This window comes from Xenia sp. Carnegie-2017, unplaced genomic scaffold (assembly GCF_021976095.1).
Source record: "Xenia sp. Carnegie-2017 unplaced genomic scaffold, XeniaSp_v1 HiC_scaffold_19, whole genome shotgun sequence".
NCBI lineage: Eukaryota > Metazoa > Cnidaria > Anthozoa > Malacalcyonacea > Xeniidae > Xenia > Xenia sp. Carnegie-2017.
The window spans coordinates 3108563-3121088 of record NW_025813481.1 but is presented as its reverse complement, the minus strand read 5'-3'; the positions used below and the strand labels follow the sequence as shown (position 1 = coordinate 3121088).

At 33.4% G+C, this 12526-nt stretch overlaps 1 protein-coding gene and 1 long non-coding RNA gene across 2 annotated transcripts in view; both read right to left on the bottom strand.

The window, feature by feature from the left end:
• The window catches only part of LOC124437963 (AP-3 complex subunit mu-1-like), a 105538-nt gene extending 98253 nt beyond the window's left edge, over positions 1-7285 (bottom strand). Inside the window, exons 1-2 of the mRNA XM_046987939.1 lie at positions 7174-7285; positions 6680-6758 (exon numbers count right to left, since the gene is read on the bottom strand). Of these exons, the coding sequence (XP_046843895.1) occupies positions 6680-6758; positions 7174-7208 (114 nt within the window). The 5' untranslated portion in view covers positions 7209-7285. The remainder of the gene's footprint in view (positions 1-6679; positions 6759-7173) is intronic.
• A 2855-nt stretch (positions 7286-10140) lies between these two features.
• Positions 10141-10916, bottom strand: LOC124438646. The gene is made up of 2 exons (XR_006946149.1): positions 10874-10916; positions 10141-10376 (listed from the first exon to the last, which is right to left on the bottom strand). It is a non-coding gene; the product is annotated as an uncharacterized LOC124438646 (long non-coding RNA).
• Between the last annotated feature and the right edge of the window lie 1610 nt (positions 10917-12526).

Genomic DNA, 12526 nt, shown 5'->3' with positions numbered 1-12526 from the left:
TTGTAGACACTCACGTATGTTCTGTTTTGTCACTACAGTGTAGACACTCACGTATGTTCTGTTTTGTCACTACAGTGTAGACACTCACGTATGTTCTGTTTTGTCACTACAGTGTAGAACTCACGTATGTTTGTTTTGTCACTACAGTGTAGACACTCACGTATGTTCTGTTTTGTCACTACAGTGTAGACACTCACGTATGTTTGTTTTGTCACTACAGTGTAGACACTCACGTATGTTCTGTTTTGTCACTACAGTGTAGACACTCACGTATGTTCTGTTTTGTCACTACAGTGTAGACACTATATTCATGTTCTGTTTTGTCACTACAGTGTATGTTTCACTGGTGTCATTTCCATATCATTTTGTCACCATTCAGTGCTCACATTCTGTTTTCACTATGTCATTTCTGTTTTGTCACTACAGTGTAACACTCACGTATGTTCTGTTTTGTCACTACAGTGTAGACACTTCATGTTCTGTTTTGTCACTACAGTGAACACTCACGTATGTTCTGTTTTACTACAGTGTAGACACTCACGTATGTTTTGTTTGTCACTACAGTGTAGACACTCACGTATGTTCTGTTTGTCACTACAGTGTAGACACTCACGTATGTTCTGTTTTGTCACTACAGTGTAGACACTCACGTATGTTCTGTTTTGTCACTACAGTGTAGACACTCACGTATGTTCTGTTTTGTCACTACAGTGTAGACACTCACGTATGTTCTGTTTTGTCACTGGTGTAGACACTCACGTATGTTCTGTTTTGTCACTACAGTGTAGACACTCACGTATGTTCTGTCACTACAGTGTGAGACACTCACGTATGTTCTGTTTTGTCACTACAGTGTAGACACTCACGTATGTTCTGTTTTGTCACTACAGTGTAGACACTCACGTATGTTCTGTTTTGTCACTACAGTGTAGACACTCACGTATGTTCTGTTTTGTCACTACAGTGTAGACACTTACGTATGTTTTGTTTTGTCACTATAGTGTAAACACTCACGTATGTTCTGTTTGTCACTACAGTGTAGACACTCACGTATGTTCTGTTTTGTCATATCAAACTAACAAAAATATAAATGATATCAAATCACTTGTATTTTATGTTCCCACAGGCTCACTACAATTTTATTGTGTCACTGATGTATTTTGAATTTTTCTAAAATGTTCAAAACTACAATTAATGTTTGATTTAACTGAAACTTACTTTTAATGCGACTTTTCTCTAAAACTCTCTTCCTCTCAAACGAGATAAAATCTCTATTGGCAGGATCTATGAGCCAATGTTTGCAGGTAAATCCATAACGACCGTCAAGACTACCAATCAAATTCCTGAAATTAAACATTCAATAAAACATTTAAAAATCATATGATATTCAAAACTGCCATGCAGCTGCCTCGTATGATCGTTTAGCATTTTTTGTGGGTGAAGCAGCAAGTTGATAAGCTGAATGATCAGTTTCCGCAGACAGAAATTCATTTTCAGGAAGAACATAATTAGAAATGTTAACAACAAATAAAATTTTGATCGAAAAATCTCTTACAAACTTAGAAACAATACCCAATTGCGACTTGGGAACGCTATGTATCATAAACGAGAATCAAAGCTTTACATACGTTTAGGAAATCCATACGCTCTAAGTACCCAAGTAACACCTGAAAAACGAAAAGAATTGAAGCCACGTTGTATAGTGGAATGCCAACTTCTTGTTCGGACCAGTAACTCCATATGCTTCAGGCAGCCATGTAACACTAGAAAAATAACAAGAACCTAAGCAATATTGAATAACAAACCATGCTAAATTTTTTGGCAAAATGTACAAAATTTTCAGCTAGTGGAAACAAATTCTCTAAAGCTTGATTCCCATTTGGTACTAAAAACTACTAATAACTTTAACAAGTCAGATATTTCCTCCCTTCCACATTTAGAACGGTTCCCTTTTCTAACATTGCACTGCACTCACAGTGACTGCACAGTTGCTCCAAGTGAAAATTTTCTCTAATATAACGTGCTGCAATATATAATTTTTGCCTGTACAGTATTGCTGCATTGACGCAATTTTATCGTTCAACATCGTTGAAGATTGCATTCACAACTTTGCTTTTCTTCCATGGTAAAGTTCAATTGCCACTGCAGTCCCAGTAGACGATACATTTTTTGTCAAACATGCATACATTTTGAAAAAAACACAACAACTTGAATTATATTTTTGAAAGCTAATCAAAATTTGTTTTGTTGAAGGATTAGGAAGGAGATTCGCGAATTGTTAACCATGTGTAAATGTTGTGCTGTGCTTTTATTCAACAAAATTTTATGTTCTTATCTTATACCGTCAAGCTGTTGTGTCTTTGACTCCTTTCGTAGCTTGTAGTTCTAAATTAATCAGAAACCATATAACATTAGTTGCACTCAAGTCATCTGTTCAAGATTAAAATGAACATCAATTTAAACAACAAACCATGCAAAGTGTACCCCTACATACACATCAAACCATGCAAAGTGTACCCCTACATACACATCAAACAATGCAAAGTGTACCCCTACATAAACAACAAACCATGCAAAGTGTACTCCTACATACACAACAAACCATGCAAAGTGTACCCTACATACACATCAAACCATGCAAAGTGTACCCTACATACACAACAAACCACATGCAAATTGTCCCTACCTCTGTACATACAGTCTACCGACTTTCAATCCCAAAGCGGCAAATGAATATATTTTGAAATTTAACTAAAGAAAAGAATGCTACCGATGAAAGAAGGCGAAAGGAGACAGGTTTCTACAAATTTATGATGGTGTGCAGGCTGTTGCATGTTTATGATTAAGGAGTTTGATAAATAAATCATGTCTGAAGAAGTTATGTTAACTTTGTATCATAGAACGTTTGGTTTGGGAATTATTTTAGTATATCATCCAATTATAACTGGTTTTATATACGTTACTCAGTAAAAAACACTTACGAATTCAGTTGGTGTTTTTTACGAAGGTGGAACATCGCTTTTAAAGATATCTGAAATATAAACATTGGAAATTAGACAAAGGAAAGAAATTAAAAGATTATGGAGATATACATTAATTCTTTCATAAAAAACAAGAAAAATAAACAAAGATTATGATAAGAAGCAGTAAACTACAGAAACCAACATACAGCAAGAATTTGACGACAAGTAACATAAGACGAAAATGAAAGAGAGCAGTTTCATAAAAGATCAGAGCGATTCTCACATCACCACGTTGTTTAACTATGGTAGGAAATCAGATCTTTAAAGGTGAATACCAAAGTGGAAGAGGGATAGTACCAATTATCAGAAAAGAGAATACAATTTAAGAATATAACTACAGTGATAGCGACCTGTGAAGATCGACCTTACTGTGACCAAGGAATGGTTACTGGGAAGATCGACCTTACTGTGACCAAGGAATGGTTACTGGGAAGATCGACCTTACTTTGACCAAGGAAGGTTACTGGAATCGACCTTACTTTGTGACCAAGGAATGATTACTGGCAAGATCGACCTTACTTTGTGACCAAGAATGGTTACTGGCAAGATCGACCTTACTTACTTCGTGAGCAAAAATGTTGTGAAGGAAGATCTTGCTGCATGCAAAAATTGAAAATATTTTCTTGAAAAACATGGCAAGACGTCTGTAAATCAACTGAGACGAGCAAAAGCAAAATAAAACAAGTTTTACTTACATTTCCTTTGATGTTAGGTGACGATGTCTGAGATTGTATTTTACCGATCTAAAATTGTTTAACGTAACGTTAGATTTACATAACCACGTGATCGTGACAATTTCCTCATGAACCTACCTCCCATGAAAGCTCTTTTTTGATTGGATCAAATGAATAGGTACCAACTGAAAACATGGAACACAAGTCATAAATGTTGATGAAACGTCAATGAAGAGCAATGAAACATCAGACTGTAATGTTTAATATATGAGTGTTTTTACCGTTTGTAGTCAAGTTAAGGTTGTGAACTTGTTTAGGAAATGGAACAGTCACGACAACATTCTCGATATAAATAAGATATGGAAACAATGAGTGAAAAGACTTTGAAAAAGTTAATGTATACAATATTTGACTTGCTATGAGTACGTTAGGACGATGTAGTTAGTTTTATACAAAATGCTTTGAGATAATACGTATGAAAAAAATGGACTAGTTTAGGTTATATCTTTAAGTTTATAAATGCAAGAAGATGCAACAGCAGTTTAATAAATTGACATGATGATAATACATACATTTTTACCCATAACTGGTTTTGAACTTATCGACAATTCAAATCTTCCACTTCCACCTAAAACAACCAAGTAAAGACGATCATCGAATCAATGTTTTGAACAGTCATACGAATTAAAACGCAGAAAAATCAAACACTTTAATTTATTTCAATCAATAAAAAATATTTTAAAATAATTTCAACAGTTGATAAACCTCTTGAAACAAGACACGAGGCTTTGCAAACAATGGTAGCATATTTACTCTAAACAAAACAAAAATACCATCAAAATAGACAATTTCATCATGAAAATAAACAGCTAAAACACCCACCCGGTTGCCACGTTATATGATATTAAACGAAAACGACCATCCGGGGGGACGAATGACAAAATTCGTTCAGACTAAAATACACCGACATTTGAACGCGGTTTTAGTGCAAGATTGAAAGAAAAGTGTTCAATGTAAAAGACAATTGTTATTAGTCATATTAAGAATAATTTGTGTTGACTTTGATCCAGAGACAATCCATATTCAACATTCACACTTACATACCTCCCATCTTCTGAAGCGAAGACAAGGATGAAAACTGACATCTTCAAGCATACGAGGATTTGTAAAACACATGTTGAGATCTATAATTAATACAAATCTTTAATCTACAGATAAATTCAATTTTAATCTAGAGATATAACAAAGTATCATAAATATACCAGGCATGCCAGATAATTTACAGTTGCAGTCAATCTGAAAGAACAAAGTTGAAAAAAGGTGAAAAAATCTTTAAAATGTTGTACTAGAGAGTACATATAACAAAGTATAAAAAAAGGAAGGCACTTACAGTTCCTTGTATTTCTGAAAATATGGTGGAGCCCTACACAAACAGAAAATTTTAGGAATTTAAACATGCCATAAGTTTTCAGTTCATACATGTCCTTAGTTTAATTTAACATCAAACAAAAACAACAAACATATTTTTGTCATACATCTTCCACAAAGGGAACAAGAAATCCACAGTATTATAATGTTGTTACCTGTTTATCAATGATGGCATCAATGCTTTCAGCTACATCAAAATAAATCTATAACATAAATAGAATTAATTAGAATACTTAGGACTAATTTGTGATAATTAGAATTAATTGGAATAAATTATGAGTAATGAACCAACAATTAGCAATATTTATTACAACTAATTAACAAAGAAAAAGTTCACATCACATACAACTAAAACAAAGCATAAAAAGGATTTTCTTTCAAATTTCTTAATGGAACAATGTGAATATAGCTACATACCTCATTATTTGCATATTTTAGTTCTCCTCCATGGAACATTGGACAATTGACCAGTTGGGAGATGACTGCTCATACTAGGAAAATATGAAATATTTAACTTAAATTATATGTAGAATGATCATAAATGTGTAAACTAAAACAAATTTAACTAAATATTGTAGTAAGTTGCATATAAATAACAATGCAAATATAGAAATGTTTAGTGGTTTTGCAGATTTGCTTTATATTTATATCTGATCCTTATATGAACAACATACAGATCACTACATAAAAACATGGCTCATATGTTTACTATAAGGAAGGTTCTTACTTGCTATCTCCAGTCACTTTATTAACAACATTTCTAACTATACTAGGAGGTCTTATCAACTCTTTAAGGACATTTGACTCTGTAGCAAGAGGGAATCCATTATCCAACATCTCTTCCAATAACTGAAAATATAAAGATATAATATCATATTTTACATCACACACAACAGAAAAAATTGAAATTCATCTATCAAACAGCTGGATTCTCTACAAAAATACTAATCTCAAACCTCATATACAATGACACAATTTTCTTTAATGATTGTTTCAGTACAGTCAGAGAAATATTCTTTGATCAAGTCAACCACTCGATGAAGAAATTCAATCACAAACAAAGGTGGAACTGGAAAGGAATGTTTTCAATTCATCAATAATAATAATCATGAAAGTGTTCACCACATGTTGATGATATGAAGGCTAAATTATTTTTATCTACCACTAAGATGCCTAATGCAATGCCTGTTAGTGATAACACTTCTTTGCAATGTAATGCATACTTTTTAAATTAAAACTAGCAATCAATCTCTTGATTGGATTAGAGGCAATTGATTCAAAATAAACATTAATAAAACATTAACTAACCTTAATATAAACACAAACCTTCATTTTCAACAACAGAAACAAAGAAGAGATCATGGCGAAATATACTGATGAGATAACTGAATCCTGTTGCAATTACAGGAGAATGTCTGGAGACTTCGAACATAAAAGATGATTGTTTAGGAGCATTTTTGTCAGACAAATATAACATGAAAACCGTTCAAGAAAGTACTTAAAACTTCTCAACCAAACAAGCACAAACAACAATTTACACATAAATTCATTTACCTTTCCTTGAGCTTCGAAGAAATAATCACAAACAGAGCGTCCCAAAACACTTCTCCAATGTTTTTCCAGAAATATATCCCTAAATGTACATGAAAAACATCATATGACCTAGTGACTCACAGTAACCCATTTGGTGTAAAGTTGTGATAACTAAACAATTGAGGAAGCTGAAATCATCAAAATGGCATCATCTAACTGACTTCAACACTATTGAAATTACAGATATCAGGTAATATCTCACGATTTTATGACATTCTTTATTTTTCTGGGTATTAATCCTGTCACATGATACTTCTCATAATCTACCTTCACTGGCTTCTGACATTGTTCAAGCTTTCCTTTAATATCTTACTGAAACTAATCTCATTTTACCTCATTCAAATAATTGTAAAGTACTCTCACAATAATCACAAGCTGATACGTACAAAACCAACAGAAGAGCTTTGAGCAGCAAACAAATATAAAACCAATACATACTGTCACTACCGACTCACCCTGAATGGTTGATGATAAACAAACTGTGAATCATTGTAAAATCCACAGATAATAAAACCTATAAAAATGTATTTCTCCTTTACTTAACTAGCTTAATGGTTATAAAACTATTTTCATCTAAGTTCATTTCGTAAATATTTATTTATATTATTGCCAACATTTAACCAACATTTAAAAGCGATGTTTCCATTTAAAAAAAATTAAGATTCATGTAATCATCTTACTTGTCCCCAGACCACTGAAGACTCATGCAACGGTCTTAACCAGCTGGCTTACCTAACTTGTCTTTAATCATGGTCGTGAAGATTTTCGTCTCAATCCCATGATCCTAATTGATAACAAGTCAATGAATTGGAAGAGTCTCAAACAGTTAAACATAAAATATAACTCAAACATAAAATATAACGACAGATGAAATATCATGCACTAGGTACAAGGAGAGATGTTCTGTTTTAGTCCATTTTAATTTTGTTTAGAAAAACGTATTTCGAGATAGGAATGGACCGTGACTTCCTTCAGTTTTTTATGTATATGCTACAGAGTCCCCAGAATCTACAAACTTGCTAAAACCTTAAATATAGACTGCATTCTGGAAAATAACTTTGTTCAAATCCTGAGTTTTATAAATAAGTCTCATTCTACTCGCTACGAACGGATCGAGAAGCTCTTTCGTTCCTCTGAAACCAAAATATCAACTTAGTTGACTGTACCAACAAACTAAAACCTCTGTGTTATTTTTTACTACTGTTTGTGTTGTGAGGAAAGAAAATGAAAGAGTGAATTTCCGTAGAATAAGATTTTGATGCATTCATTTTTATACCAACTTATTGTAACAAATGATTATGGAAGGATCAAAGTATGAAATGAACGATGAATACAAACGTTATTTGCAAAGTCCATTTCATTATCAGATTGTGCTGGCAACTTGATTCTATTGCTGTATGAAATCTTTTAACTTATCATTAAAAACAAAGTGCATGTCACTTAATTTTATCATCTGCTTTTCCACCAAACTGAAATTCGCAGTCTGGCACTGTAAGGTATTTACTTTGTTCTAATGTTATAAAATAGATTTGACTATGTTCTCGTGGAGTTTTAAGAAAACATATATCAAAGAATAATTTTCTACTTCTTTCCATCAACTCAGTAAATACCTTTGCAATGACGCAAGAAAAGAGAGGGTCATAGCTGAGCCATCAAAAACACAATTGGTGACAAAAACTGGTTCACGTGATCTTCCATTTAATGTTAAACTAAAGCATTCACGAAACAATATACGACCAATCAAACATATGACTAAAAATTTGAGCATGTATTTCATTTACACTACGATACTCTTCAGTATTAAGAATTACAGGTCGATCACGGTTTGTCTCAGAAAACGATAATCAATGATTGATGATGATTTGATCACATTTAAGTGTAGTGTACAAAGAAAAGTTAAAACAAACGACAAACCCGATTGCTAATTACAAAATAACATTTCTGTTTTGTTTTCTTTAGACGACCAACCCAACAGCCATTGCAAGTTGAAAACAAGACTAGCAATAGAATATGTTCGTAGTCTTCTCCCGGATAAACCACCACAAGATCGTCCCGTATCTCGACAAATAGTTTGAGAGTCCCGGCAAGATTTCTTTCTAAGCCTAGCGTTGCCAAATGTCTAGGCATCCAAAATGTAATTTCCAAATTGAGGATTACGCTTCATGAAAAATCTTATCGAGGGCCTTTTGGAGAGCTAAGTAATTTTTATTAGCATCTCTATATTGAGATGAGCAGATATTTCTACAAATGAAATGTCGCAAAGTTTTATCATTTTGTTTAGCTTGGATTTTTGTGCTATTCACTTCTAGATTGCTAAGAACTCTTTCGATGGTTTTAAAGTTTATGAAAACGTCAAAGTCGGATGTAACAAGGTTTTCTTCAGCCAGCCAACGAATCTCAAAACATCTTGACCGTTGATCTTCGTAGGCTGTCGCTGGCAGAAGAATGTGAGACAACTCAACTAGATCATGGTGATGGTCACGATAGAGGGCACGATAGAAATGACTTTGCACAAAATCAACGAATCATTTCTGTAAATGAAGAAGCATATGACAATGTTATTGATTCATGATTCTAATGCTTCCAAACAGGCAGCTGGTGTTGTTGTTTGGACTGGTCAACTTTCTAGGTGAAAGGGATTTAGATAACGAAATCATGTAACACAGATCCTTTAGATAGAATCTATGATGCAGATATTCATAATGTTAATAGCTCACATGATGATAAGGACAATCATCTAAAATCAACTCACTGTAATGTGGAATTATCTTCCAGTGATAGCGTAAAAATCGACGATGATGTTTATAAATATCTAATCATTAAAAAGTTATCAGTTTCTTCAAGAACGTGCTACTTTTTGACAGAAAATGACTTTAATTTGCTGGAGAACCGTGCTTCACAAAAGAAAACTAAATGCAGAGTAACATGTCACTTATTAATTCAACAGAAGAAAACAAAGATGACTCTTGTAGTTAGAACAAAACAAAGGAACTTTTAAAACGGTGAGACCAATCAGCTTGAAATTATTGCAGTAAGGAAACCCGTGAATAAGCTATCAAGGTAAAACTTTAAATTGAAAACAAATAATCAGTTAATTTCATAGAATATTCACAAACCTTGTTTCTATTTAGAAATGAAAAAGTCTCCGATTTCGCTCGATGGAAGTTTGAAGTCAACAGGCAAATTGGGTCATTTTTTTACTTTGCATATGGTTTGAATGTGAATCAAAACAGGTATAATGATTTGTAGCTACTGTCATCTGTACTTAATAGAAAATATCTTTTGATTTGACGAATTTGGGGCTTGCATTTAGGTTGTCTATACAACTACGGTGCAAAAAAGATCACGTCTTTGGGGATTGCTATTTGGCTATAGACTTGTTTTAATAAACGAGGTCAGAAATAACAGAAGCAGTGTCTTTAAGAGTTTTCAAAATTAGTTTTATTGCCATTAACTCTTAGGTGCATTTGGTAGTGACATGGGCTTTCCAAACGTAGTCCAAGATCCTGAATGTTCCGTAGAAGGTAGCGTTTATGAACTATCGTCAGAATATCTACCGCTTTTGAATATATGTATTGCTTCTCCAAAGGTAAACCAACCACTTTTAAATTTTCCCTTGACAGTTAATTTGCTAGTCCTCCGTCTTCTTTCAATCAGCCTAACGAAACATTTTTCGCAATAATCAACAGGGAATCAGCATTTATATCCGTGCAGGCAATATATCCAATACAAAAGTTGAAAATTCAACCATATACTGTCCAATTTGAACAATCAAATAAGCAAATATAATGTATAAATCTATATCAATAATTATGCTTCTCTAGCATTATAAGAGATTGGTTCTACCTGTTTGGATGTGTGAAAATCCTGCTAGAGCATGGTATATGTCAATAATGTGTTGCTGCAGTTGTTTATGTTGCTCAAGAAAAAAATATATCTCGCCAGGTGAGTGAAGTTTTCGTTTCCTCTTACATACCAAAAGCTATTTACTTTTCATGATTTCACTCCCAACAGTATAAATCACGCTTTTGCCTTTGGGAATACTTTTTAAGTAACCAACATGAGCGCAAGTCAACGCGTAATGCTGTTCATCTTACAGCAGAACAAAGTCAACGCGCCATACATTGATCTATTGGGCTCATTATCTCGACTTACCATAACATTGTTGGATAGCTGTTGGATTTCTATTTTCTTACGTTGGGTCAACATAACGTAATTCGATGTAATCTGAAGCTTTCCATTCAAATTTATTATCGATTTCTTGCTTTAAAACATCCTCAGTCTTTGATTCGTAAACTTCAAGAAACATGTGACGATAATTCATCTCATCAGTAGGACGTGCTATACCATACTTGCCACAAAGCCAAGGAAAACTGCAAATGTGGAAAGTGAAGATATTCAATGCTCTTTCCTCGTGTCAAATAAGTCAAAATTGACGTAAAAGCGATAAAAAACATTTACCTTTTCAAATTTTCATGGACGCTATCGTTAATTTTGTGATCCTTTGTGAGAAAACGTTCTTTAAATTCGACTGTGTTGGGAGTGGAAGGTTCATCTACAAAATATTACACAAAATGAATGTCACTGGACTTAGAATCTCCTAAAACAAAACTATCAAATTTACCAGTTTTTGAAGATGGCTTGAAACTAAGAGAAGTAGATGAATTCAAAATTTTTGCTGTGCTGCCACTGGAAAGTTCATCTACAAAATTTAATACGAAACAATGACACTGGACTTTGAATCTCTCAAACAAAAAATATCAAATTTACCAATTTTTGAAGGTAACTTGGCACTCAGAAGTTTTCTCTTTTCTTCAACTAAAGGTTAAAGTTATCATTATTCACTCATGAAAATATTTCGTGCAATTCTTAGCTACATTCCTCAGCTACATTCCTCAGCACTGCTTATACATAATTTATTATAATTATTTCAATTAATGAATTTCTCACTAATAAAAATCCCACCACATTAGATATACCTTTGAATGTTGATGCACTGCTTCTTGGTTCTTCAAGACAGGTATACGAAAATGAACTTGACTCTGAAACAAATAAAAGATAGCGTAAAACACATAAACTCTTTCACCTCAGTAAAGAACATGCCAGGTTTTATTAAACAAGAATAGACAGTGCCATTTCGAATTTGAATTATAGGATAGTTGTATCATTCGGACTTTTAACACCTTTTGATAAGAATATGAAAGAAAATCATCATATATTTGCGCATAGATCGTGAAACAAACATTTATCTAATGCAACCGATGTTTTCTAATGACAATGCAAAGTAAAACCTTACAACTGTAAATATGATCATGCATAGTGTCACAGAATCCTAATTTGGTTATATCGTTTAACATAAAAATTGTTGGTATGACTAAGCTGTAAAATGTTCCTGAATCAGCTCTTGTTTTCCAGTCAGTCGACCTTATGATTTTTGTGCACCAGAAGAGGCAATTCAGGAAAACATTGCAAGAAATAGTCTATATTTGCCTTCCTTGACATAACGCAACAGATGTGTACAGGTTTATCGTTCAATGCTCATTCACGTTTCTTATGAATCTTAAACACCCTGCCCATGTAGGCTCGTAAGTCAGAGATTTCTGTTTGCCATTATTTTTTAAAATTTTGAAATCTTTCAAGACTTTATCATCGATACGCGTCATCCATTCCTTGGGAGCATACAATTGCGCAATAACATCTAAATTTAGAGAGCTTGTAACTTCTGATTTTTCATTTCGGTTGGTTCCCCATATCACACAGCATACTAAACTTCTCTTCATCGGATAGTAGATAAGGGTGTTTTAACGC